This window comes from Carassius carassius, chromosome 6 (assembly GCF_963082965.1).
Source record: "Carassius carassius chromosome 6, fCarCar2.1, whole genome shotgun sequence".
NCBI classification, from domain to species: Eukaryota; Metazoa; Chordata; class Actinopteri; order Cypriniformes; family Cyprinidae; genus Carassius; species Carassius carassius.
In genome coordinates this window covers 2248304-2275903 of record NC_081760.1, presented here as the reverse complement: position 1 = coordinate 2275903, position 27600 = coordinate 2248304, and the positions used below count along the sequence as shown (strand labels likewise).

The window sequence follows — 27600 nt, the reverse complement described above, 5'->3', positions numbered from 1 at the left end:
TTTAGAATGTACAAAAAAAAAAAATTTTATTCAGTTTTTTAAGATTAATTAACCATGATTGCAAATTGCTACAATACTGGTAAATAAATAAAAGAAATATTTTTTAATGTTCAATAAAAGATGATCATTCCTGGCTTCTTAAAATTCAGTAAACAGGAAACAATCTGAAAACAGGAAACATAAGAGCAACAGTTATTCAAAATCATCCACAGTTTTGTCCATCATGACGCAATAAGCATTAAACACTGCATTTCCATTTCTGAAAGCAATTAAATATGGGATGATGTGCTATTTTGTAAACTAAGATATGCAAACGTTATTGCATAATAAAAATAATGTTACTTTAAGCAAAAATAAGTGTTTGAATGTGTAATTATGTGTTACTGTTGTAGTTTCTGACATATAATGTTTCTATGTCTATTGGAGTGTGCATGTGGGGAAAAGATAATGTAATAAAATCTGGAAATTTAAATAAAATATATAAATGAAAGGACTGTTGAAATTGTGTAAAATAAAAAAAATCTTAAAGGTATAATTCTCTAAAAAATAAACATAAGAGAAGACATCGAGAAATGTCTGGAGTATTTGGAATTACATAAGAGTTAGTAAATGATAATAGAATTTTCATTTTGTAGGCGAACTATTACTTTAAAATTCCATGTTCAAATAAATTCAATTCTCTTAAATCTGATACAACTATATTTGAGAGTTTTTATTTTGTCATTACCCTTTCTTGATCTCTGGACCTCAGTGCTCCAGTTGGTCCTGCTGCAGATATCTGGAGCAGTCTGAAGTTTTTTTCACCTCACTGACATTTAAAGGCTCAGAGCACATGGGGCACACCGACTCAGTCTCTAAAAGTCTGAAACAAACGCATACAGATACAGAAAATCAATGGATGGGTGGGTGACTAGATCGGTGGACCGCAGATGGATGAGACTTACTGGGTGAACTGTGAATAGAGAGCGGGGAAATCACAGTGTGGGCAGACACACCAATCCTCCTTGACCATGTGACGACCCTGAAAATAATGACACGCACATCTATCAGACAAACTGCGTCTGCATATACACACTAAAAGGTCCAGTCAAGTTTTCTGTCATTCCTCTCCTTACAGACACAAACAACTAAAGAATGAAATATAGCACCTAGAGAGGAAGTTAAAATAGGGAGTGTGTTTCAGGCAGAGGAAGATGCTGAGGAGCGGTTCTGTGGATCTGAAGCAGTTGGGTCAGTGGATGAAGGTGTCTGTACTCACCGTGGCGATACAGTAGGGCAGATTGTTTTTGCAGCCGGGACAGAGCAGCTCACAGTCAGGCAGACCGAAGCCACAGGAGGGACAGGGGGAGCTCTCCTCCTCCACCTCTGAAGTGTCTGGACGACTGACGGAAAACACAAGAGTGTCAATGATTGGCTCACTGCAACGCAGACGTGTTTCATACATTTAACTCAAAGAGTTATGATGAGTCATGATGAGTCATGATGAGGATGAGTCAAAAGTATCAATTATTATATGAATTTAAACAATTACTTATAATTAGGACAATATTTTTGTGCATCTTTTGTACAATGTATTTCAGAACAATTTTGTTTGCACATCATCTGCAATCCAGTTTAAGCCAGTGGTTTTCAACAAGGGGGTCAGGGCCCAAAAAAAGGCCCTCAAATTACTGAAATTATTTAAAATAAGACGAAACAAGCTTTAAAATAAGAAAATAAAATGGGCATTTTTATAAAGAATATAAATTTTTCTAGTTATGCCAAACTAGTTGCGGCTGGAGAATGCTTGGAATTCTAAAACAGAATTAATTCTAATTATTTAAGTAACTCCTGGAGACTCTTATTTTTATTTGCTTAAGAAAGGGGTGATTTAAATCAGTGGCGTAGGCAAAAGTGAGTGGGCACTAGTAACAAACGGATGGAGTCAGACTCAATAATCAGGTCATTTCAATCTGTTAGTTTCTTTCCCTCGTCAGAGTTTTTAAAAGTCCTTTTTACAAAATTATGCAACTTGTCAAGAATTAGTCAAAAACACTGTAACGATATCAACCTTCATATTCATCCGGAAGAAGGAGGCGGGAACCGGCAGACAATCAAAAACATTTTAATAACAAAATAAACACAAAACAGCGCACCAGCCCCTCACGGACGACTGGTGCGCATAAAATAAAAACCAAAACACAACTAAAAGCCCAGGCCTGGTCCTCTCTCGTCCTTCACTGTCGTCGCTCCAGTTTTATATCCTTCCATCTCCTCCATGGGCCTCGAGACCGGTGGGACGAACAGGTGTAGTTCATCTCCAATCACTCCCCCGGCCTCGCTCCCATGTCCCTCGGCCCCGCCCCACTCGTCACATACCCCCATCGCCCCTCGCAGGCCGGGGGGTACTCCCGAGACTGCGCTCTACTCCCCCCCCCCCCTCCCTCCGGGGGGGCCGCTCCCGGGGACCTGCGGGAACCTGGGGGTAGGACAGGCGAGGCGAGAGAAAAGGAGATGGAAGGAGGAGCGACAGAGACGAGAGAGGGGAGAGAGGAAAAAAAAAAAAAAAAAAATTCCGGTTCCCAGACGCACCGCTGCTCGGCCCTCCACCAGCTGGGTGATCTCCTCCGCGGTGCCTGGCGGTGGCACTGGACGGCCCTCGGCGGACGGCACGACACTCCTCCGCCGCCCGGTGGACGGCGACGGCTCCTCCGGTTTTGGGCAGCCGGCAGGAGTCCCCCGTTCCCTGCTCCTCCCCGTTCCGGCGGAGGCAGCAGGCTCCGGCCACCTGGCGAACGGCGCCGACTCCTCCGCTCCCTCACGGACGGCAGCCGTCTCTCCACATCGTGGGCGGCCGGTAGCGAGCTCGCCCGTCCCCGGCAACTCGCTCCAGTCCACCGCCTCGAGCGTCCATGGCGGCACACTCCTCGCCAGCTCGATGGCACCGCGGATTCACCACAGCGGCGAGGGATCTTCAGCAGCGCGTCCCTCCTTCTCCCGGGTTTCGGCACCACTGTAACGATATCAACCTTCATATTCATCCGGAAGAAGGAGGCGGGAACCGGCGGACAATCAAAAACATTTTAATAACAAAATAAACACAAAACAGCGCACCAGCCCCTCACGGACGACTGGTGCGCATAAAATAAAAACCAAAACACAACTAAAAGCCCAGGCCTGGTCCTCTCTCGTCCTTCACTGTCGTCGCTCCAGTTTTATATCCTTCCATCTCCTCCATGGGCCTCGAGACCGGTGGGACGAACAGGTGTAGTTCATCTCCAATCACTCCCCCGGCCTCGCTCCCATGTCCCTCGGCCCCGCCCCACTCGTCACATACCCCCATCGCCCCTCGCAGGCCGGGGGGTACTCCCGAGACTGCGCTCTACTCCCCCCCCCCCCCTCCCTCCGGGGGGGCCGCTCCCGGGGACCTGCGGGAACCTGGGGGTAGGACAGGCGAGGCGAGAGAAAAGGAGATGGAAGGAGGAGCGACAGAGACGAGAGAGGGGAGAGAGGAAAAAAAAAAAAAAAAAAATTCCGGTTCCCAGACGCACCGCTGCTCGGCCCTCCACCAGCTGGGTGATCTCCTCCGCGGTGCCTGGCGGTGGCACTGGACGGCCCTCGGCGGACGGCACGACACTCCTCCGCCGCCCGGTGGACGGCGACGGCTCCTCCGGTTTTGGGCAGCCGGCAGGAGTCCCCCGTTCCCTGCTCCTCCCCGTTCCGGCGGAGGCAGCAGGCTCCGGCCACCTGGCGAACGGCGCCGACTCCTCCGCTCCCTCACGGACGGCAGCCGTCTCTCCACATCGTGGGCGGCCGGTAGCGAGCTCGCCCGTCCCCGGCAACTCGCTCCAGTCCACCGCCTCGAGCGTCCATGGCGGCACACTCCTCGCCAGCTCGATGGCACCGCGGATTCACCACAGCGGCGAGGGATCTTCAGCAGCGCGTCCCTCCTTCTCCCGGGTTTCGGCACCACTGTAACGATATCAACCTTCATATTCATCCGGAAGAAGGAGGCGGGAACCGGCGGACAATCAAAAACATTTTAATAACAAAATAAACACAAAACAGCGCACCAGCCCCTCACGGACGACTGGTGCGCATAAAATAAAAACCAAAACACAACTAAAAGCCCAGGCCTGGTCCTCTCTCGTCCTTCACTGTCGTCGCTCCAGTTTTATATCCTTCCATCTCCTCCATGGGCCTCGAGACCGGTGGGACGAACAGGTGTAGTTCATCTCCAATCACTCCCCCGGCCTCGCTCCCATGTCCCTCGGCCCCGCCCCACTCGTCACAAACACATTTTCAGGAACTGCTGGTTTAAACAGAAGCTGAATGCACTGATGAAGCACTGCACTTGATGCACCATTTACAGCTTTTACCTTATTTGTATCTTTTTTAGTGATTCAAGAGCTACAACAAAGCACAGACAGCATGTGCAAATAAACAACTCTATTAATGAGCGTAATTTATTCTCAGTAAATGTCCCTTGTGCGTCTTACCGGACCATGGCCTCGATCTTCTTCTTGTATTTGAGATCAATCTTGTTTCGATATTCTGGTCTCATCAGCATAGAGGCAAAGCTGAAGGCAGAGTTCCTTAGTCCAGCACGATGACATTCAATCACCGCTGATGTGAGGATGGGGACAATGTCTGTAGGTCATAAAAACACACACACACACACACACACACACACACACACACACTTTATGCAACATTAAAGGTGGACTTATGTTAGCTAAAATGTTCAGGGAAACCACAAAGACTATGAAAGAGATGCCTTGATACAATGAATAAACTGCTGTTGTGTGGAATCAGCTCGTTACACATCACTGTCAAAAAACTCTTAAAGCGCTTCAATGATTTGTGGGTCATTATATAATTAGCTTACAAGGCACAAGTGATCCAAGAGATCTATTATTGACTGTTAAACCAGAGATATAGGCGCAGAGGATGTCATCTCCTCTCTATATAAGAAACTGTCTAGTGAATCTGACTGCTATAGCAGTACTGAAGTAGTTCGCTGTACAAGAGAGGCTCACGGGATGGGAATCTGCTGATGTTGTTGGACACACGGATAAGCATTCGTGCCCCCTTTAAATGATCTCCTCTTTTGACATGGATCTGAAAAATTGATGAAAACACAAACATGTAAAACTTTGCGGAACAGTGAATATCTCATAAGTACAATTGACCTATTCCACCCCCTTACATGTTTGTTTATTTACAAAAATATGAAATATTATGAGTAAACTGAGGCCGCAATAAGTATTTGAACACTTTTGTTAACTTAAACCACATTTAAAATGAATGTTAAAAATATTAGATACAAGCCATCAAATCAAGTGATGCACAACCAACCAGTATCTAGGTGATTTTTAGTGGATTTATGAAGTCAGTTTCTGAAATTAATAAAAAAAATCGGGAAGATTTTTTAATGTTTTTGAAAGTCTCTTATGATCACCAAAGCTGCATATATTTGATAAAAATACAATTTATTTTACATTTTACAATTTTAAATAGCTGTTTTCTATTTATTTCAATTTATTTTTTTTAAATAGTTTATTCCTGTGATGGCAAAGCTGATTTGTATTAGTGAATACACTATTAAGTGTCACATGATCCTTCATAAATCATACTCCCATGCTGATTTGGCGCTCAAGTTTCTTATCTTTTTTTACCTTCTATTCTAGTCTATTACTTTTATTTTCAACTTATTTTCATTTCTTATTATTAGCAATATTGAAAATAGTTTTTTTTTTTTTTGTGGAAACATTATAATTTTTCACCACTATTTAATGAACAAAGCTTCAAAGAACATTTGCATTTATTTGAAATAAACTACATATATATGAATATATATATATATATATATATATATATATATATATATATATAGTATATATATAGTGATTATGTTAAAATATTTACCATCACTTTTAATCAATGTAACGTCTGCCTAATGAATTAAAGTATGCATTTCTTAGTACGCATTAAAAACTTTGGAATATGCCACTTGGATTGATACTTTGCAATATAATGCAATAACATTCATTCATTTTTACTTTTTGGGCCCACTACATAAAATATTTTATCATAATGATAAATGTGGTGAAAACACTGAATTATTTTTATTTATTATTTTTCCTACAAATAAGATCTGTGAGGTTGTGACAGAGCAGACCTGTATGTGTGTACGTATTTTTCGGACTATAAGTCGCACATGAGTATAAGTCGCATCAGTCCAAAAATACGTCATGATGAGGAAAAAAACATATATAAGTCGCACTGGACTAAAAGTCACATTTATTTAGAACCAAGAGAAAACATTACCGTCTACAGCCGCGGGAGGGCGCTCTATGTTTTCAGTGTAGACTACAGGAGCACTGAGCAGCATATAGCGCACTCTCGCGGCTGTAGACGGTAATGTTTTCTCTTGGTTCATGTCTCTTAGTTCATTTCTCTTGGTTCATGTCAAATTAATTTTGATAAATAAGTCGCACCTGACTATAAGTCGCAGGACCAGCCAAACTATGAAAAAAGTGCGACTTATAGTCCGGAAAATACGGTAAATGTGTTTCCCACCTTCACTAGTATGTAGCTGTGCAGGATCATCAGGTTTGTGGCCATCTCTGCAGGGATCTTAATGTGCTGCGTCTGAAGCTCAGCATACATGCTGAACAAAACATCATGGGCATTCCTGTAGTTTCCTACAACACACACACACACACAAACGCACACACTTTAAGTGTGCTTTACAAAAAACACAGGGCAGGAATTCCCTAAGAAGTTATTATCTTATACTTGGAGTCTGCATTGGTGCAACACACTCCCAAAAATTTACGCTTAAAGCAGCAACAGTGAATGACTGTTTCGTAAATTTACTCCATTAGACCTTCACTACATGGATAACCAAAAAGCACTGAAAGCAGACCTGCAGATTGCTCCTCTCTGGCGATAATAATAGCAGTTCTCGCCGCCTCTCTGTACTGTTTGAGAGCCATGTACAACCGGAACAGATATTTAGCATCCTAGGAAAGAGCAGAACCAACAAACATTATCTAGTCGATACACTTTATCTGAAAACAGACTTCTGATGCTAATGTAAATACTAATATCATCAAATAAGGTAGAACATCCTACACAAATGATTTGCTCCCAATCAAACCATTTTCCAACATAAACAGTTTTAATAACTACAAAACAAAGACAAACAGTCAGAATATGAAGTAATAAAGCAGAGGAACTTTACTGAAACACACTTTGACATTGCACACACACACACACACACACACCTTCTGCTGGGTCACCACAAAGGAAATATCAGCAGATGCAATGAGCTACTCACGGCAAGAGACTACACACATGCAGTGACACGCAAGAGAGAGAGGATGAGTGAGAGATGATGAGTGTAAGGACAACAGGAACCAATCACATGATGAGAGCAACAAATTATTTACATTATAAAATTGCAAATATCAATAGATGCTTGTTTTGAAAACAGGAACTTGAAGGGTTCACTGCCCAAATTTTCAAAAGAAACACCTGACAATAAATCATAAAGTAAAGGCAATGTTAGAGCAAGTATATAATCCTCATGTGTCTAATTTAATTTGTTTTGTGAAAATCCTGGAGCAAGCAGTGATGTCATAGACAGAGCTGGGTAGATTACTTATGAATTGTAATCAGTTACTGATTACAGATTACATGACAAAATTTGTAGTCAGTAATATAATCTCTTAGATTACACATTTTTGGTAACGTAATCTGATTACTTTTGGATTACACTTGGATTACATTTGTGCTAACCCTTATTTGATATCACATATATTACCTGATCGTGTACTATTTTGACAGATACAAAGAAAAATATATTTAATTAAAAAACAAGAGCCACTACAAGAGAACTGTAGTCTGATTAAGAGTATTTTATAAAGTAGTTTACTCTAATTACAAGTACTTGAGTTTTGGAATCTGATTATGTAATCCAGATTACATCTAATCCGTTACTATCCAGCTCTGGTCATGGAACATAAACATTTACAAATAGTTCTGACTCCAAATTCAGATTGGAACAAAAGCGGTAAGTTTCTACAATACCATTCAAAAGCAGTTAGATATTTAAAACATATGTAAAAGTCTATTTAAAAGTCTCTCTATTTAAAAGAGTACTAATGTATTAATGTGTACTAAGTATTATTACATTTACTCCAGTCTTCATTGTCTGATCAAAAAAAATTTTTTTTTTTTGTGAAAACCATTGTGCTGTTTATTTTTTTGTGTGTGTGTGTGTGGAAACCATAATACATTTTCAGATACTTTTTTATTTTTTTGGATAAAAATAAAGATCAAAAGAAGAAGATTTATTTGATTTTCTTTTTTGTAAAAATGTAGAAGTCTCCACTCTCACTTTTGATCAATTTATTTCATCTTGCTAAACTAAATCTTGACAAAACATGATCTTTTTTTATTATATATTTTTTTATAAACTAAAATAAACTATATTTCTTTGAGGAACAATGTCATATTCTGATTCATTAAGTTCCAATTAATGTATTAAACAAAATTCTGAATTTAATTTAATTCCAGATAATACAGTCAATTTTTCATTCACAACTCTATTAAGATCTGTGTCATGTTTTATTACCTTTGGCATTCCGTCACTTTCCCCCATCAGATAATCAATAAGCTGATTGGTCAGAGCTTCATCCTTTGCTTCCCCTACCTGTTAAACAGACGATAAAATGATAAAATCTTTAACAGAAATTAATTATTATTCTTTGATAAGAATGACGTCTGCACTATAAATCTATAAAATTTTTGTATTACAATTTGTTTTTTTAAGCAAGTGAATTCAAGCATCAGGCAACATTAATATCTGTTTATTTCTTGTCTTTAAAAACCATTATCTAGAATCAGACGGGAATCAGACGGGATCTGGTGATACGACTGACTGGTGATATCTCTGGTTAATACTATTCAAAATAAACCAACACTGATATTTTAAAAATGTATCTCGTTGTGCATCCCACTTTTTGACAAATGATGTGAGCTGTAGTGTAGTAAAGAGTGAATGAGTTGCTCCCCAGCTGTACTCACTGTCTCAATGGCCATCTCTATGGACAAACTGTCATCAGAGCTAGGACATTTCAAGAAGTGCTTCAGCGCCTGTGTGTGGACAGACAGACACAGATATATTAATACGCATTTAATGACTGAGGTAATTAGCACAGTCAGTTGAGTAAAGAACCCCCTTGGGAGTTAATGAGCAAAGAGAGAAGGGCAAGCAAGTCTGTCGAAGATTGAGAGCAAATGAAGAGAAAGTGCACTCATGCATGGGATGGAGGGAAAGACAGGAAAAGAAGCATACACAGTTCTCGTACCCTGCTGTACTGTCCACACTTCTGGAAGAACTTCCCAGCCTGAAGATGATTCTTCTCCCCCTCAAAATACAGCGCTATGCTCTGATAGTCCTCTACTGTAGCCTCCGAACCTGGACACATGCACAGAGCACTGACATATTGAACTCTTTTTTTTTTAACTCAAATTTTTTGAGTTTAATATTTCATCAGCACATATATGATGGGGACATGTACTGCGCAGCAGGAATGAGGAGATCAGAGAGCTCACCGATGATGTCAGCGTAGACCTCCATCTGCCCGTGCTGCTGGGCGAGCTGGAAAGCTTCATCGCTGCAACGTGACAAAACCAGGAACTGGATCGCTGAGCCATAATCACTCAAACGCAGGAAGAACCTGTGCAGTCACCAAACATTTGTCAGGCGAACAAAGGACTAATAATCTGGAAAATGCACTTTCACTGGTTAGGAATACATCTTGTAAAAGAGGAGAAATTATATCATTTAATTTCCTAGACACAGGTTCTTGTGGTTTCTCTCTTTACTCACCTGGCCACCATTTTGGCTCCTTCGATGGACTGAGTTTCTCGTACGATGCGGACAGCATCCTCAGGGCTGTTAAGATGCTCCAGTAGGATCCGAATGACGTTGTCCCAGTCTCGTGCACTCTCATAGGCCATTGCTGCCTCTTTATATCTGTACACATACGCAAAATTTGGAAAGTGGCAAATCAGGGAATGCTGGACTAAGTGTTCCTTGAACATGATTTTACGATAATGTTCATAACACGAGAAGAAACGTTTTCCTGGATAAACACACTAACTTTCAGAATTCAAGTGCTGATATTTAGAGAGAAACAGACCATTAATTAAACTGAGCTGGAAACATATTCCATACTTCATAAGCCAGATTTTCAATCAATCAGAAAAAAAAAAAATGCTGTATCTCAATTAACACAGTAGTACACAACAGTCAACAGCAAAAACAACTGTTTAATTCTGTTGAGAGGGTGGAATTTATTTATTTTTATTCCGAAATTGTGGAATAATTTTTTTTGCATTTTCCATTTTGGTGGAAAATCTTTAATAACAGTACATACATATATATATAAATGTTGTTGGAAGTGTGTTTTCTTGGAGCGACTGTACTGCATTTGGTACATACTTGCCGTCCGCCTCTTTTGCCTTGGCGTACTGCAGGTGAATCTTTGGGGAAGTCACATGAGGCAAGAGCTCGCCCACCTTTGCCCTGAGTTAACAGATCAACATTAGCCACAAATCACAGGTTTCCACAGCACAACATTCAAATCTGTGATGTTTTGTGGTGAAGTTGCATTACCAGTTCTTGCAGCGTATGTAGACAGAGGCAGCTTTGTCATAGTACTGGCCTTTCTCATACAGCTGAGCCGCTTCTGAATATTGCTACACAAAAAAAGCATTCAGTTAACAACGAAAACAACCTGAATCACAGCATACTACTCTTTATACAGAGGCAAATGAGATATAAACAAACATTCATTAACACAAACACACACCTTCATGCTTTCCAGAATGGCTCCACAGTCTTTCTTCAGAGCTCTGCTGGGATGTTTGATGGCCTGGTTGGCTCCTCTACGGATGTCACCCATACGAATAGACATACGAGCCACTCCTGCCAGACAGCTCTCATCATGATCCTGGAACTACAAACACACGTATCAGGATCCCCTGCCAACTACGGTCCTCCATCCATCACATCTTTCAAGAAGCAGTTCAATAAACCTGCTATTTTACACTATAAATATCATTGGCTCTTAGACAAATTAGCTTTTGCAACTCTTTTGGAAGTAATGTAAGATGCAGGATCTATGTTCTATGCTCTATCCCATGAAAGAAAAACACCTGAACAACTTTGTAAATGTAAATGATAGTAATAATTTCACAAACATGCAGACACTCACCTTATTGTTTCCTGTTATGCCTTTCTCGTAGTGAGCCAGTGCATTTGTATAATCTCCACTAGAAGGCGACACAACAACATATGACATTACAGTCAGGTACAGGAAAATGTGCATGAGCATGTGATGTCGTATGTAATTAGCTAATGCAGTGTAGCTGACTTACACAAATTCGAGCTGTATGGCATATTCTTTAGAAATAAATGGGATCTCATCAGGGTCCAGTCTTTTGGCCAGCTGTAATGCACTGTCCCAATGCTGCAGGTCCCTTCTCATCTACACACACAACAGCTCAACTGCTACAGTGATAAAAGTAACTCGGGAAGTATATACTTAAATGCACACATGTGAATTTTCATGCATGTGTGTGCATGTCTGTTTTACCTCCAAAGCTGCCATAGGATAAGAAGAAGTCAGATACAAGTCCTGGGCTCGGTTGTAGTCATTGCAGAACATGGCCAAATGACCAGCCAGCAAATTTTGATCTTCAATTCCCTACAGACACAGTTGAAGAAAAACAATTCATTGCATTAAACAGTTTAGACTTCTCGTTTTTAAAAATTGCTCTGTTCCAAAACTTCCTGCTTCGCTGCCTACTACTACACCTAAATGGAGCCCTTTCTCAGACAGATATCATTTTTCCACAATTATTGACAATATTACCTTGGCATTAACTTACAGCAAACTAGTAAATGCTGCTGTGTTAGCATTACTTTCTCTGTGAGAGATATATGCAATGCCTTAATGTTAGGGGCAGATGCACAGCTTTTGGAACAGCTTTGAATCCGCAGTGCAAATACTGTATGATGCCTTATAGTTGCAATGCAACGGAATTAGCGACAGATCTTTTCTTCCACACATATCCATCATCAAAACATAATTGATTTGTTGTTGACAGGATAGACGCAGATCTTAATGCGAGCTTGCAATCGACTGTAAAAAAGAGGTAGGGTTTATGCTGACAAAATAACTGGAGTAGTCCGGAATACTTCACCAGATTCTGTCGTTTCATGACATTTTGACATGTGGTCACACCTTGATGTCCTCTAGGGACATGACCATGCCGACGTTTCCCATCATGCGGTATACTCTGATGGCCAGTTCCACCTCCATGTGATGCAGACATGCCCTGCCCAGCTCACCCCATGCCTCGCTTCTGTTCAAAGCTTTACAGATATTCCATGCATCAGAAAACCTGCACACACACACACACACTGTAATGAAAGTAGCTGAAGAAATATGACGTCAAATTAGTTGCAATCACTAATACATTATGCATGTAACAACCATGCTTCCAGAAGCACTGAGGTTTGTATTATTTGGCTTGATTTAGTAAAGCCTGCACAATAAACTAGCAATGTAGCATGAAAATACCTTTTGAGCATAACAGCCTGCTGCAGTAATGGCTGGAGTTTGTCTTTACCGGTGTCACTGTGTGGGTTGTTGAGGAATGAATGTGTGTTCAGAACCACACTATTAATCTTCCCACTCTGGGTCTGACACGTCAGCTCCCCGTTATGCAACAGCAAGGGCTTATGGGAAAATGGCAACTTGGTGGCACCTACTAGAATCACTTTAGAACCTAGAAAAAAAAATGCATTGCATACATGTTGATATTCTCATAACTTGACAATTTGAGGCTTATCTCTCCAAGGCAATGTTCATGTTTTCCTCAAAACGACTGAAAGAATGTCTGACTGAAATCAGTTTTACCCTGTATGGTGTCTTTGTGGAAGGCATACGTGTAAACTTTGTCTTCCTCATACGCCACAAACACGCCTTTATTGCCGAACCAGTTTTCCCACAATACCCCTTTAATGGCAGGAGAGAAGTCTGGGATCTCAAACACGGAATCATTCACCTGTAGGAAATACAGACTTCACATTAGCCTCTTACTACTGGTCACTAAAGACATAGTCCACCCAAAAATTTTAATTCTGTCATCATTATTTACTGACTTCCTTTTATCTGGAAGTCAATGGTCACCACAAATGTTTGGTTACCAATATTCTCTTCAGAAGATGTTTTTACAATAAAGTAAGTCACACAGGTTTGGAACGACATGAGGGTAAGTCATTTTAGGTGTACTATCCCTTCAAAAGAGGAAATACTGTATGTTTGTGTACCGGGCAATATAGGAAGCTGTCACTTTTTTCATCAATAAAAACGAGACGTGTTCCATTGGGGTCTGGAAAGACTTTGCGTACACCCACTGTGTGCCGATACTCATTCACACTTTGCCAGTCTTCAAAATAAAAACACTGAATCAAGCCGGTCTACAGAAAGAAAGATGAACAGAAAAACATTCAGAATGATACAAGTTTAGGTTAATAAGGTACACGAGGTCATGTTATATAAGAAACAGTCGCACTAAAGAGAACACATTACGCACACTTTAGTACCTTACTGCTTTTATAAAACTACGAAATGTTAAGGACATAAACTTTCATTCAATTTTATTTTAATATGAATCCTTTGCTAGAGGATATAGTCTATATACCATATATAAATAACAGGACTATAATGTATTATTAACAGAAACTGGGAATGTTAATATAGGTAGATTGATTAACTATAACTTTGTTAAGTTTCAAGAACTTGGTTCTTCAATAAAAACAAAGTGCTTGAGGGAAAAAAGAAATGCTGTTTGATTTCAGTTTACATATTGATTGCACTTTGTAAGCATCTTATATAAATTGTTAGATTGTTTTAATGTATTATTAATACTAATAATATTTTAAATATTCACTGTCATGTGAAATATGATGTAAAGCTGTGTCCATGCCATTTAAAAATATTAGGTCTCCGCTCGTGTGGCATATCTGCCGTTTCCCGCTCGTGTGGAATCTGCCGTTTCAGCTAATGTTTAATGAATGCTGCTTTTTGGCCATACTAGTTTTTGCATACTGTATAGTAAGGAATTAGGTGATGTATGCATTTTATAAAGTATATTTAACACAAACCAATCAGCATCCAAGACCACAACTATCGGTTTAATAAAACGAGGTAAAGGAGAAAGAAAATAAGATGTAAATGTGAATGACTCACGTCCGTCCCATAATACAGAAACTCAGAGGTGAGAGCATGACTGAGTATGCGGTATTTCTGATCGGGTTCTGGGAACAGTTTCGTCTGTCTGTCCTCCTGAACAACCTGCTCATCTCCATCAATCTTTCATACACATGCACACACACACACACACACACACACACATAAATTAAAACAACAATTAAGATGAAAAAGCTGACTGTCATAAACTAATTTTAAAAAAAAATTCACATGATTGTTTTCTTACCACATGCAACTGGACTTTTCCCTCAAACAAGGCAGCAGCATAGTCACAGTTCAGACACATACTGGCCACTGTTCCTAAATACTCAGTGTCTTTTACACGCTCCACACCTGAAAAGTGAAGTGACATTCAACCAAGTATGGTGACCCATACTCAGAATTTGTGCTCTGCATTTAACCCATCCGAAGTGCACACACACAGAGCAGTGAACACACACACACACACTGTGAGCACACACCCGGAGCAGTGGGCAGCCATTTATGCTGCGGCGCCCGGGGAGCAGTTGGGGGTTCGATGCCTTGCTCAAGGGCACCTTAGTCGTGGTATTGAAGGTGGAGAGAGAACTGTACATGCACTCCCCCCACCCACAATTCCTGCCGGCCCGGGACTCGAACTCACAACCTTTCGATTGGGAGTCCGACTCTCTAACCATTAGGCCACGACTTCCCAAAAACACACACATGCACCCTTTCAGGGATAGTTCACCCCAAAATTAACATTCTGTCATCATTTACTCACCATCATGTCATTCCAAACACCCATAAGATTTTAAAACGCAAATGAAAAATTATTTTTACTGAAATCTGACAGGTTTCTGTCCCTGCATTGAAAGTCCAAATAATCAAAACGTATACGGTCATAAAAATAATCCATATGAATTATGATCGATTTATAAGATGAACAGAGATTTCATATATTTCTTAATTTGTGAAGGATAACTAAAGTCTTATGGGTTAAGAACAACATGAGGAAGAGCAAAAGATGACCGAATTTTCTTTTTTGGGTGAACGTTCCCTTTGAATACAGAAAGTCAAAACTTTCCTTTTGCCTCTAATGTGAATTCATGCTGGTTCTCACTTACCACGGTCTCCTAATGCATAAAACCATGCTCTGTTATTCATGCCTACAGCAACATGATATGGTCCAACAGCTATGAAACTAGGCTCTACTTCCACTGCAATAGCAACGGGGGACTCCTGAGAAGAGATAAAATACTATCAATAAATTATACTTTTACATCTTCTAAAAAACTTTCTGGCCAAAACACAACAAAAGGGCTGCTATACAGTTTCTCCAGTGCTCTGAATCATTCTAAAGGCCTGTTCACACCGAGAACGATAACTATATCGTCTGTTTATTCTAAGTGTACATGCGTCTGCCGTATTAAATTCTCGAGCTCATTACAGCAGGATTGATTCTGATTGGCTGTCAATGTTTTTATCGTTCATCAGAAAAAAAATAGTTCTGAAAGCGGTTGTAACTATTTCGTTTCTCTGTGCCTTTATCGTCATAGTTGTGGTGTGGACTCTGCTATTCTTTAATATCGAGAATGATTTTTTTAACTATATCTTTATCGTTATCTTTATAGTTATCGTGCTTGGTGTGAATGGGCCTTAAAGTTCTTGCTAGATGGTGAAAAAAAAAAAGGTATTTATAATGCACATGCCTACAAAGCTTATGAGTAGGCACTAGGCAGGCTTTTCTTTTACTGTTGGTCACATTTTTCCAAACCCCTAATGATGAGTATTTAACTTAAAAGTAACCTATTTTGCACTGCGAGTGTGTATGATAACCTGATTTAAGAAGAGGTGTTATGGAGTCAATATAATGCCGCATATATATATGCAAAAGAATGAAGTTTTGCAAAAGCAGATAAAGTTTTACAAACGAAAATTAAAGTATTGAGAAAAATAAATGTGTTTTTTGCAAACAAAAATAATGAATTGCAAAACCGCAGAATTGCAATTCTTTATTTTTGTTTGCAAAACTACATTTTTTTCTCCCAATACTTCCATTTTCTTTTGCAAAGCTTCAATCTTTTGCATATATATGTGGCATTATATTGACTCCATAAGGTGTGCTATTCATTTTCTAAGCAGTCAGAGATGATGCAACGGGTAAAAAAATATCTCTCTGACCATATCTGCAGGTTCTTTTAAGCTGGGCCATTTAGCGACCACCCAGAGCACACTAGAAACCATCTGCATGTCTGTGTGCCGTCTCCTTACCCCTTCCACCTGGTTGTCGACCGTAACCTCCAGCAGCGATGTAAGATAGGCGATTCTAGTGCCACTGCTGTCTCCCAATATTGGCAGCTTGGTGAGGAAGACATGCAAAGATCCCTGCTGAGAAGATACAGCGAGCAGCTGCCCGTCATCAGTCCAACACATCTGATCAAGGCCTGAGAAAGACAGCCACAGAACTAAGAACTGATGCTTTCCATACAAATACAGTGCATGAATACACACCAGATATTAAGTTATACCTTTGGTCTCCTCATCCAGAGTGACTATAGCATACATTTCCTTCAGATCAGTCAAGTCGTGTATCTTAATACTGACAGGGAGATATAATAATATTATCTCAAAGCACAGGAAGAAAATGACATTTTAAAAGAAAGTGGTGGATGAAACCGTTATGAGGTGCATACTAATGATACATGTGCATACTAATGAACACTTTTACCAGTTGTCCCCGCAGGACGCAGCCTTGTTTAGGGACTGTGAGATGGCGATGCTAGTCAGGCTGTCTTTATGATTGTGCGCTTGAAACAACTCTTGGCCAATCTCACGGATATGTGTGGAAATGACCACAAAGTAGCCATGTGAAAATCCAATCATGATATAGCCATCCCCATACCTAGAGAAAGAAAGGAACATGTGCTCAGTATATGAAAGACACAACGAAATGTGCAATTATTTGATTTGAGTGATTTGTTTTCTCTTGGTATTTTTTTGTATTTTTCAGGTATAAGAAAGGTACATTACAAATAAAATGTATTATTATAATTATATAATGACCTACAGCCATATTAAAACTGTGCGCGCGTGTGCGTGCATACATGCGTGCGTGCGTGCGCGCATGTGTGTGTGTGTGTGTGTGTGTGTGTGTGTACCAGCGGTAGGAGATGATGTTGCCGTAACGCTGCTGGAATGCCAGTTCTATGGGGTTATCAGGGTCATTCAGATTAAACAGAAACAGAGTCTTCTTCCCCAAAGCCACACTCACCTGCAAATTAAAGATCATTTAGTCAATCTATAGATATTTTTTATATATTTTTTATATATTTAAAAAAAAAACAGATTTGGTGGAAGATGCCAAAGTTGCTTCTCAATGTTTCTGAGCAGATGAAGAAAAGATGAGATGGTTAGGGTTTAGAAATTTTATTTGCACCCACAAAGTTTAAAATAATTTTTTTTTTTACAAATGTAAATGTATAAAAAAGCGTAAAAATATCATTGCAATTTAAGATTTTGCTCTTACATTAATTTCTACCTACTGTATAAGTAATGAGCTTGTGAACATACAGTGCTTTCTCCTGGAGATGATCTCTCGTCGGTTTTCATCACTGAGAACTGAACATCTGCAGGATCTGCTCTCACAGAAGTCTGAAGAAGAAAAAAGGGAGATAAATTATGCTATTTATATGTCTGCAATCAACATATACAACATTACAGGATCTCTCTCTCTCTGAGGACCCTGACGCACCTGTCGAATGGTGTCTCCCTCGTGGTTGCTGATGGTTACGCTGCGGTCTTCGCTGCCCAAAGCCAGCAGGTTCTGAGAGCTCCAACAGCCACAAGTGATTTTCTTTGTGTGCTTACCTACATGAACACATGCATGATGTGGAAACTAGTCACACAGCACTCTATTAAATTCAGTTTTCTTAAATTAATCAAATTTCTACCCAGATTAGATAGTAAAATAAAGAGGAAAATATGCTTTTAATAGACATGTGCCGGTAGTCGGTAATGCGATACATCACGGTAATGAATATGCTAATGAATATTCACTCCTAAATACCATGAATAATTATATATTACAAATTATTCTGAATTTCACATGAGAAGCACATGGAGGAACACGTGAGAGACGGGCTGAATGAAAGCACATTCACTCTCTGACAGCAGATGGCGCTAAACTGCAGAAAAAAGCAGCCTTTACTCTGGAAACCCCATAAACAAAGCAGCTGCGCTACTTTCTAAACCATATTTAAATAGTTTTAAATAGCCATTCAGGATTGTGTATTCGCTATGAGGTTCATCACAGCGCCAAATACTAAAGTATTTAGACTTAATAGGCTATTTATTTTCAAACTTTTTTTTTTTCATTTTAATTTGGACTATAACATGCCCTAGATATTGTTTGAAAGTGTTTTGATTCTTTATTGTTCGTTCACACTTTACGTTAGGGCTTCATTGGTTAAATCATTAGTTAACAAACTAAAAAACATAGTTGAAAAAAAAATGTATACAAATTCTTCTGAACATTCATTAATCTTAGGTATTACAATATTTTATAACGTATAATATTTTATAATGTTGTAAAAATCTAAAGTTGCAACGGTTTTATTTAATGAGCTAACATGAACTAAGACTTTAAAAAAATAAAAAGATTAATGTCTTCTGTAGCAAATGTAGCTATTGCTCATTGTGAATGTTAATGGTTAACTAATGAAGTCTTATTGTAAAATTATACCTATTGGTCTTTATAGTCCTTTTGCACTTTAATCTGTGCAAAACCTAACTTTATATATTTTTTTCTGTATTGCTTTATTGTATTTAAATGTTCAATTATTTTTCTTTATAAGAAAAAAATTATTTAACCTGTTATTATACTGTATTATGTCCAATGTTAAACTTCAATACCATGATAATACCGTATACCGTGATGAAAGCATGAGCAATTAACCGCAATAGGAAAAGTTGATACCGGCATATCCCTAGCTTTCAAAACAGTTTTAAAGTTTAAAATTAAAAGAAATATTAGAAGTATCAAACCCCCAGTGTGTTTGAAGAGTTTATTGCATACAGCAAATCTATTCCTGTGCATGTGTCTGCCAAAAATATATATGTGAAACATATTATAAATACACTGTAAGTTTTAATAAATATAATTTCACCCAGAACCGGAATCTTGCGTGAGGTTTGCTGGTTGTAGATGAGCAGGTTTCCTTTAGATGTGCCAACAGCCAACAGCGGCCCAGTTCTGGACCAGAGCAGAAACGACATCTGGTCTCTGTATCAACCAGAAAAAACAGTTGAAATCCAAATGGTTTACTCTCAATAACATGTTCGCTCTCTCGTCACATCGACTAACTTCATGCCGCTGTCCAGCTGTGAGGTCTTGTTAACATTTGCATCCCACAAGTAAACAGAACTGGACTTCTCAGCAAGCACAGCCAAGATATCGCCATCTTTATCCCAGTCGAGAGACACACAGTTCCTGCATGCACAAAAATATCCAAGTGTGAGCAACAACAGTAAGAGAAGAATTATAGCTCTTTAGTTATGCAGAAACCAAATCACATCAGAGCTCTCTTTTCGAATTAAAGTGTCAGATATACAGAAGGTGTCTGAATGCTCACTTACCCAGGGAGATTCAACTCATTCACCTTCTGGCCATGCCGATCAAAGATTTTTACTAAATTGTCAGGGCTGTGGATATATAAAATATGACATACATCACTTTTAACTCACAGGCTCCCAGAAGAGATTGAGTAATAAACCAGCAGTTTCTCACCCTGCAACTGCGAGGTAGTTTCCTACTGTTTTCTGCCACTTGTATTGCAGACATGATCCAGACCAGGACTTTTCTGACAGCGTGAAAACACGCTGAAGAGAGACAAACATCAAAGTTTGACATCAATATAGTTCGCTGATCAATTACAGTCATACAATATCAGGATTAAAAATGACTCTAAACGACATAATATCAACAAAGATAAAGTTACAACCGACCAGTTCTTTAGATCAACATTTTTTTTAGTTAATCGATATTTCGCTAAGTATATATATATATATATATATATATAATTTACACGCATTTATGTTTTCTGCTAAGACATGAACTGCTAGCTAAGTTCACTAGCCGTCGTGCTAACGCTATTCGTGACGCTCTTAAAAACACGCCGACACTCGTCTTCACCAAAGCACATGTGCGCTTCAAACAGAGATATCACATTTTTAATGCGACATTGCACTGTTTTATATATGTAAAAAAAGAGAAATACGTGCCTTCATTTTTGTTTTGTCGAAACGTTTCACTTCCCAAGCTGCTTCTCTCCGACGCGTCTTTGATCTCTCCTAGCAACCGCTTAGCAGCAGCCAATCAGCGTTCAGCAAGAAATGCAGGACAAAACAACGTACGTAAAAGGAAGTTTTAAATAAGATATATACATAAAGAAATTAAGAAATATATATTTCAATTATATTTATTTGATTGCCTAACACTAATCTTAGTGCATCTCTCCTGAAAACCATAAAACAAAGTTTTGAGTTTATTTTTTATCATTAAATTGTTTGGAATACGAAACAAATGTAGAATTTACTCTTATTTTATTCCATGTTCTTTGTAGAATATGCCAGGAACAAGTTATTTATATAAAAAAAGACATGAAATTGTATGTACAGTCAAACTCAACGTTTTATCAGTTTTTAGGTTTCAGGCTATTTTTAACCAAACTTTGTACCAAAGATGATTCTCAACTATGCTATGGAAGATATAACAGTATGATTTGATATACTAATTGAATTTATACAGTAAATTTTCCATACATTGTTATTCCCATTTTATTCAATGTTTCTATACACTGCATCTAATTTGCATATAAATGTATTCTTGGGGCAAACCATTATGAAAAAAAGAACATTCATAAGTATCTCATAATTCATAGGAATATTGATCTATAATTACTTAAGTTGCTCTTTGGAATATTCTAAAATCACGGGTGGTAAGGAAGAAATATTACAAAAAAATATATATATTCTTACATTCATGCCGCAGCAGCACCGTTGATCTATTTTTATCAAGAGGCGATGTATATAGTCAATAAGAACTAACATCTATTACTAGAGACACATGAATAACAATTATTCGGAGAGAAAATATTTCTATACTTCTTGTATGCTTCCTAGTTCCTTAGTAAGGAAAAACATGCTTATTTATGTTGGTGTGTATGTAGAGATGAACTTTATTATGTTCGACTAAGACATAAATATAAACAGAGCAATGTTGTGTGCACATGCGAGATGCATCTGCTTTTTTATATAAAAGCCATTAAGTGCCATCCACACTTTCTGATATGAACGTTAGGAAAAGTAGACAGTGTGGACATTTCAATATAACAACCAGTAATCCACACGATACAATCCAAAGCATCAAATGCATTTAATAACATTGCTTTTAACAAATGAAACAAAGAAACCATAAAAAGAGAGTCATCAAGAGAAGTGTGAAACAAAGAGGGCTTGTTCTAAAGGTACCGTTTTTTGCTTCTGAGTTTTTGTAAAAGAGGAGATTCAACATTCCACTGCCTGGGCATCGGTTTTCTGAGGGGTGGATGAAAACATAAATATATATTAGTTATTAATATTAAGCACTAAACCATCATTCTTCATCTGCTAATTGATGTTAATGTTAAATCAAATTATGTGTAACTTTGTAAACTCATCTGAAACATATCGACTTACTGTTGTTCTGGTGACATAAGGTGAAGAACACTCTTCTTCATCCACAACTTTGGTACCTATAACTAAATAATAATGTTAACATTCAAAACCTTCCAATTAGTACTTCTGCCACTGAATAGTATGGAGCAGTCCGTTTTAACACTTTAGACGTGCAGGTTACCAGCTATGAACTATTGATACACTCGGGTTATAGTGTCATGAATGAGATTCCTGATCTTAAGACTTAAACATATAAAACACACCTCTTCTAGATTCACTGCAGATGGCACTGACTTGCTTTCCAAATGTCACTTCATCAAAGAACAACAACAACAAAAATGCTAATTTAAACAAAAGTTTTCAACTATTTGAAAATCTGGAATCTGAGGGTGCAAAAAAAAATCTAAATACTGAGAGAATCACCTTTGAAGTTGTTCAAATGAAGTACTTAGCAATGCATATTACTAATCAAAAATTAAGTTTTATTATATTTACAGTAGGAAATGTATTTTACCAGTACAAAATATCTTCATGTAAAAATCATCTTTACTTAACATCCTAATGATTTTTGGCATAAAAGAAAAATCTATAATTTTGACCCGTACCATGTATTTTTGGCTATTGCTAAAAATATACCCCAGCGACTTAAGACTGGTTTTGTGCTCCAGGGTCACAAATGTCATTATGGGAGACATCCAAATGATTGAATCTGACCTTGTGGAGTACTGATGGCTCTCCCAACCTGTTTTCCTCATCCTGTCAGAGGACAGAAAAAGAGAGAAATACAGAGACATAGAGACAAGACATACAGAGAGAGAAAAGGAGAGAGAGAGAGAGAGAGAGAGAGAGAGAGAGAGAGAGAGAGAGAGAGAGAAAGCGCTTAAAATGATTTTTAACTGACTATATAGATGCTCTTTATTAAAGTTCACAAAAAGCACTGCATTTGGTTTTATTATTGCCAATGCTTTTTCTTGCTTTCATTGGCTACCTAGAACTGTAGCGAAATACACCTTAGACTGTCTAAAGTTTGTAACCATAATTGCAATTTCGATAATTTATTATTCAGTATTAACAATTATTAAATTATTAAATTAAATATTCTTTTGAAGACATGAAATTAATTTTCAAATCACAGATGTTATTAAATTCACATTAGTAAAAAAAGACCTTTATTGTTCAGTGTATGCAGTATTATTGTTCTGTTTTTGGGTTTACCTGTTGAAAAGACTGTAGGGGAAGAATGGGTCCTGACTGGAGTTACCATGCCTGCAAAAGTGCGGCGCCTGAGAGAAAGAATGATTGTTAATGCAGCATGACTTCATAAAAATCTCATTTTTGCCTCACAGATAACATTTACTGATGACAATTATTACACTGATTAAAAAAAGCCAATGATCTGTTGTACTGGGATGAAGCTCAGTTTTACCTCAGAGCACCAGCAGATTTTGGAGTTTGTGCTGGACCTTTAGCACCATGAGGGTTTAGAGGGGAGGCAAAACCTGTCTGTCCCCCAACATTTGTTGCCTGGGCCACAGTAAAGAAAGGGCAAGAGAGGGAAAGAAAGAGAGAGAGAGAGAGAGAGAGAGAAAGAAGTGGTCAAAAACCAGCAGTAATGCTTCACGGATCTGCTACTTTCTGATGTATGTGTATGTTTGACTTACGTTTCGTTGGGGTGAAAATGTGAAGTTGGCCAGTTGATTCTCCATCTGCTGTTGTTCCTGTTGTTGTTTTTCAGGTTATACTCCACCTCTGCAGCCAAATGCTCATCAGCAGCAAACAGCTCCTTCACTTCTGAGCGATAGTCCTACATGGTCACCTGTAACACACATAGACAAAAGGCTGGGGTCAGAAAAAAGAAACGTTTTTATAGAGGCAAAAAAAAATCAACCGTTTCAAATACATGTGTGACGCTGGAGCACAAAACCAGTCTTAAGTCGCTGGGGTATATTTTGAGCAATAGCCAAAAAAAAAAAATACATTGTGTGGGTCAAAATTATTGTTTATTTCTTTTATACCAAAATTCAAAGTAAAGATCATGTTCCATGAAGATAATTTTGTAAATTCTTATTAGTGATGTGCATTGCCAAGTACTTCATTTAGACAATTTTAAAGGTGACTTTCTCCATTTTTTTGCACCCTCAGATTTCCAAATAGTTGCATCTCAGAGTGTGTGTGTGTGTGTGTGTGTGTGTGTGTGTGTGTGTGTTTGCAGGGCAATTTATTCTTGATATCCTACATTTTGTTCTAAAAAGTCTTCAAAAATGGTGAGATGACAAGCATTGCTAGCTGTGAGCAATCTCAGTACTTAGAACTGATTTCTTTATTGCCCCTCTTGTTTTATGTTATAACCCTCAATATGTTTCTCACAGCCTCAAGTTGTTATGTCGTTGTAGTGTTCTGCATTTATACATCCTTCTGTTTCTGTTATAATAGCATATTGATTTGATTTGGTTTAAAACAATCCAGAGGCACCTACAACAGCCATTTGTCCAAGAGAGAACAGAGATGATGTGGACGCTTCTCAGGCCAAGAGAAGAAACATGAAGAGAGAAGGACTTTCTAATAGTGCAAAAATGAACAAAAACAACTTTTTGTTGAGCTGGATAAGAATTTATTTTTCTTTAGTCTGCAAAGTTTTGAATACACAGAGGACTGCTGTTGACTGTGATTTCTTAGCTGTTGAATAAAAAGCTATTAAATGAAAAGAGTAAACACGTTAAAAGTTCTGTCTTGAAAATAAAGTATACTTTGACATATTTTTTAAAAGAATACTTATTACAGAAATAATAATTGAATAAATTAAAATAATATACTTAAGTGCAATCTAAATGCAATGTTTTGGAATACTCAAATGCATGTTATTGCAATTAAATAAAAATGTAATATAGTTTAAATCTATATTAAATACAATTAAATAAACATTGGAGTGTTTTTTTAACCACTTATGGGATGATAATAATATACTTTAAAAGGATATATCTAGATGCAAACTCAATTTAATGTAATTATAAAATTTATATTAAATGCAGTTTTTTTTTTCTTACAGTAAGACATAAGCACATTGTTATATGTAGTTTCCATAATAACTTCTCTGCTGTTTTTTATTTTTTAAATATGGTTAAAATGAACTGTCAAATGTTATTACAAGTACATTTAATTTTTGGTAAACTAAAATGTGCTTTAATACTATTTCTATTTAAACTTGTATGTCATGCATTTAAATATATTTGTAATAACACATTTGTAATGATGAACTAATGATGAAATTTAGTACATTTAAATAGATGGCTTATATAGATGATGTCAAGAATCAGAACAGGTGAGAACTAATGAGTAGCTATGGAAACAAATGAGTAAATTAACTCAGATTCCAGGTCAGTGCAGCAATGTAGTTCACTTAAAATATGCATTAAATACAAGCAGTATAAAATAAACATTTAAATATACATGAAATGTAACATTAACCTTTCCTATTGGAATGTTGGACCAAAAGTTCATTTCCCACCCTGCTTGAATATCATGCTTTACTGTTTGCATCATTGACAATTAACTACTAGTTAAGTAGAGACTTCTCACTCTGCCTTCTCCATATAGACCTGTGAACAGAAGCAGTCTCCATTTAAAGAAGTGAAAGAATTTGTGCTGACACTTGTGTGCAAGGATGGCATTCAAGGAAGTAAGTGACAGGAACAAAAAGAGATGGTGCCATGCTTTCACTTAGTTTTTTGTCAAATGAAAGAAACTTCTATGCCCACGTGTTGCTGAAAGCACCTTTTTCACAAAAGGAATCATTTCAGCCGAATGCTTTGTTAACTGAATGTCGCAGGCATCCGTTGATGGAATTACTTTGCATCTGAACTGCTGCTGGTTTATGATATTGAGAAAATCCGCTGGTGCCACAATGTGAAGCACTTTCACAAGAGCAACAACATCATGTGAGTCTCTACCGCTGTGATTTGCATTGCTTTACATGGTCTTTTTGATGGTCTGTAACAAATCACAAATGATCTTAATTCTTCTTTTCATAGAATTGTGGTGGACCTCAAAGGATGATTGTTGTATCAGAGATGCTATGACCCTGAATGCAGGAGACAGAACAACAGAGAAAGAGCACCACATAACAGCTTACTTTAGAGCTACTATATAGCTGTAATACTGTAGCTTGTACTGCCACTAGAGGAGACGGTTTGTTTGCTAATGTCGATATCGCTTCCAGATAGACATCTGTTTAGATTCAGTACTGAAATAAAGCTGAAATAAAATATGAATATTAAAAGTTGCTTTGGCTAAGTTCAAGTTGAAGTACTAAAAACATATTAAAATAAAAATAACAAAAGCACATACAATTTAAACTAAAATTCAAATGTAAATATTACATAACAATAGTTTATAATTAACGCTAAAATAGAATGGCTAGATATGGAATGTTTGTGGGGAATAATGTATTTTTTTTTTATATTATTTATGTAAAAGGACTATTAGCCCCAGAAAATAGAAGTTGTAAATAATATAACATCTCTTAGATATCTTATATAATATCTTTTAGAATAAATTAGTATATTTCGAATGGTCTAATATTATCTAATATTAAATGATAAATACATAAAGAATAAAATGAAAAATCTAATTTAATGTTAAATCATCCAGTATACTTTTAAAGCTGAGAAATGTTGCATATGTTGAAGTACAGTGCAATACATTGAGTGACCGAGTAAAATGTCACAATTATTATGACAAGTTAAATGGATGGCAACTAATACTATCTTAGTATCTTTATTATCTTAGTATCTTTTTTGAGAATAAAAAAATATTTAAAAAAATGATTGTGAGTAAAACAAGTAAAAAACAAAAAATTTTTTTAGGTCAAATATATTTTAAAATGTATTATAATAAACTGGTTATTATACAGAATTTAAACGTGTCCTTTCGCCTCCACTAGGGGGCAGCAGTGGTCTATTTCCGAAAATGGATGCAGCACAGGGCTGGATATATTATTTGTTCCTGAATAAATGTAAATATAAGAAACCCTGAGGAGGTGCGTTTCCCCAGCTGAGACTTGGTGGGTTTTTTTTTTCAAAGATGCTTTGGAACAATGTGCATCATGAAAAACTACATATAAAAGCATGCTTTTTATTTCTGATGTGCTTCTTTGAGACTGTACGCATGACTGAAATTGAGAAATATTTACACACATGATTTGTGAGGGGCCATTTCATGACAAATTGGAATCAGCACATGGGTAAACTATTTGTAATGTATGAACCTAATCTTTACTTCATGACACCAGTGACCAAGATCAAGATGATATATGACAAGCAAGGTTTTTAGAGTGATTTAAAACGTTTGTTTTATTGTACGAAGTAACTTCTTCTTCTTCTTTTTTTTCTACATCTTAGAACCCTTCCTTTTTTTCCCGGTTTTGTGTCATTTTTGTAACCCTTTTTAGAAAGAGTAAGTATTTGCCTTAACACAGACAATTGCTAAAGAGTTTATTTTGAATCTGTAGACGTGAATTATTAGTCATATAGATAACCATTTTAATGCAAAGAGTAATTTGAAATCTGTCATTGCTCATTTTTCAGACATG

General features: G+C 37.7%; 1 protein-coding gene across 1 annotated transcript; it reads right to left on the bottom strand.

Annotated features, from left to right (window-relative positions):
- Window positions 1-14: 14 nt before the first annotated feature.
- LOC132142200 (WD repeat-containing protein 19-like) lies at window positions 15-20723 on the bottom strand. The gene is made up of 37 exons (XM_059551872.1): window positions 20580-20723; window positions 20086-20177; window positions 19935-20000; window positions 19663-19788; window positions 19466-19581; window positions 18052-18167; window positions 17871-17951; window positions 17459-17571; window positions 17029-17202; window positions 16829-16899; window positions 16572-16744; window positions 15425-15539; window positions 14566-14672; window positions 14319-14441; window positions 13397-13546; window positions 12984-13131; window positions 12645-12852; window positions 12306-12465; window positions 11655-11765; window positions 11437-11546; window positions 11274-11331; window positions 10869-11015; window positions 10673-10755; window positions 10499-10582; window positions 9884-10030; window positions 9607-9731; window positions 9360-9469; window positions 9076-9144; window positions 8624-8701; window positions 6911-7007; window positions 6562-6686; window positions 5019-5100; window positions 4479-4629; window positions 1259-1382; window positions 945-1021; window positions 728-862; window positions 15-164 (listed from the first exon to the last, which is right to left on the bottom strand). Exons 1-36 carry the CDS (start codon window positions 20583-20585, stop codon window positions 748-750), a joined length of 4038 nt encoding a protein of 1345 aa, XP_059407855.1. The 5' UTR covers window positions 20586-20723; the 3' UTR covers window positions 15-164; window positions 728-747.
- Between the last annotated feature and the right edge of the window lie 6877 nt (window positions 20724-27600).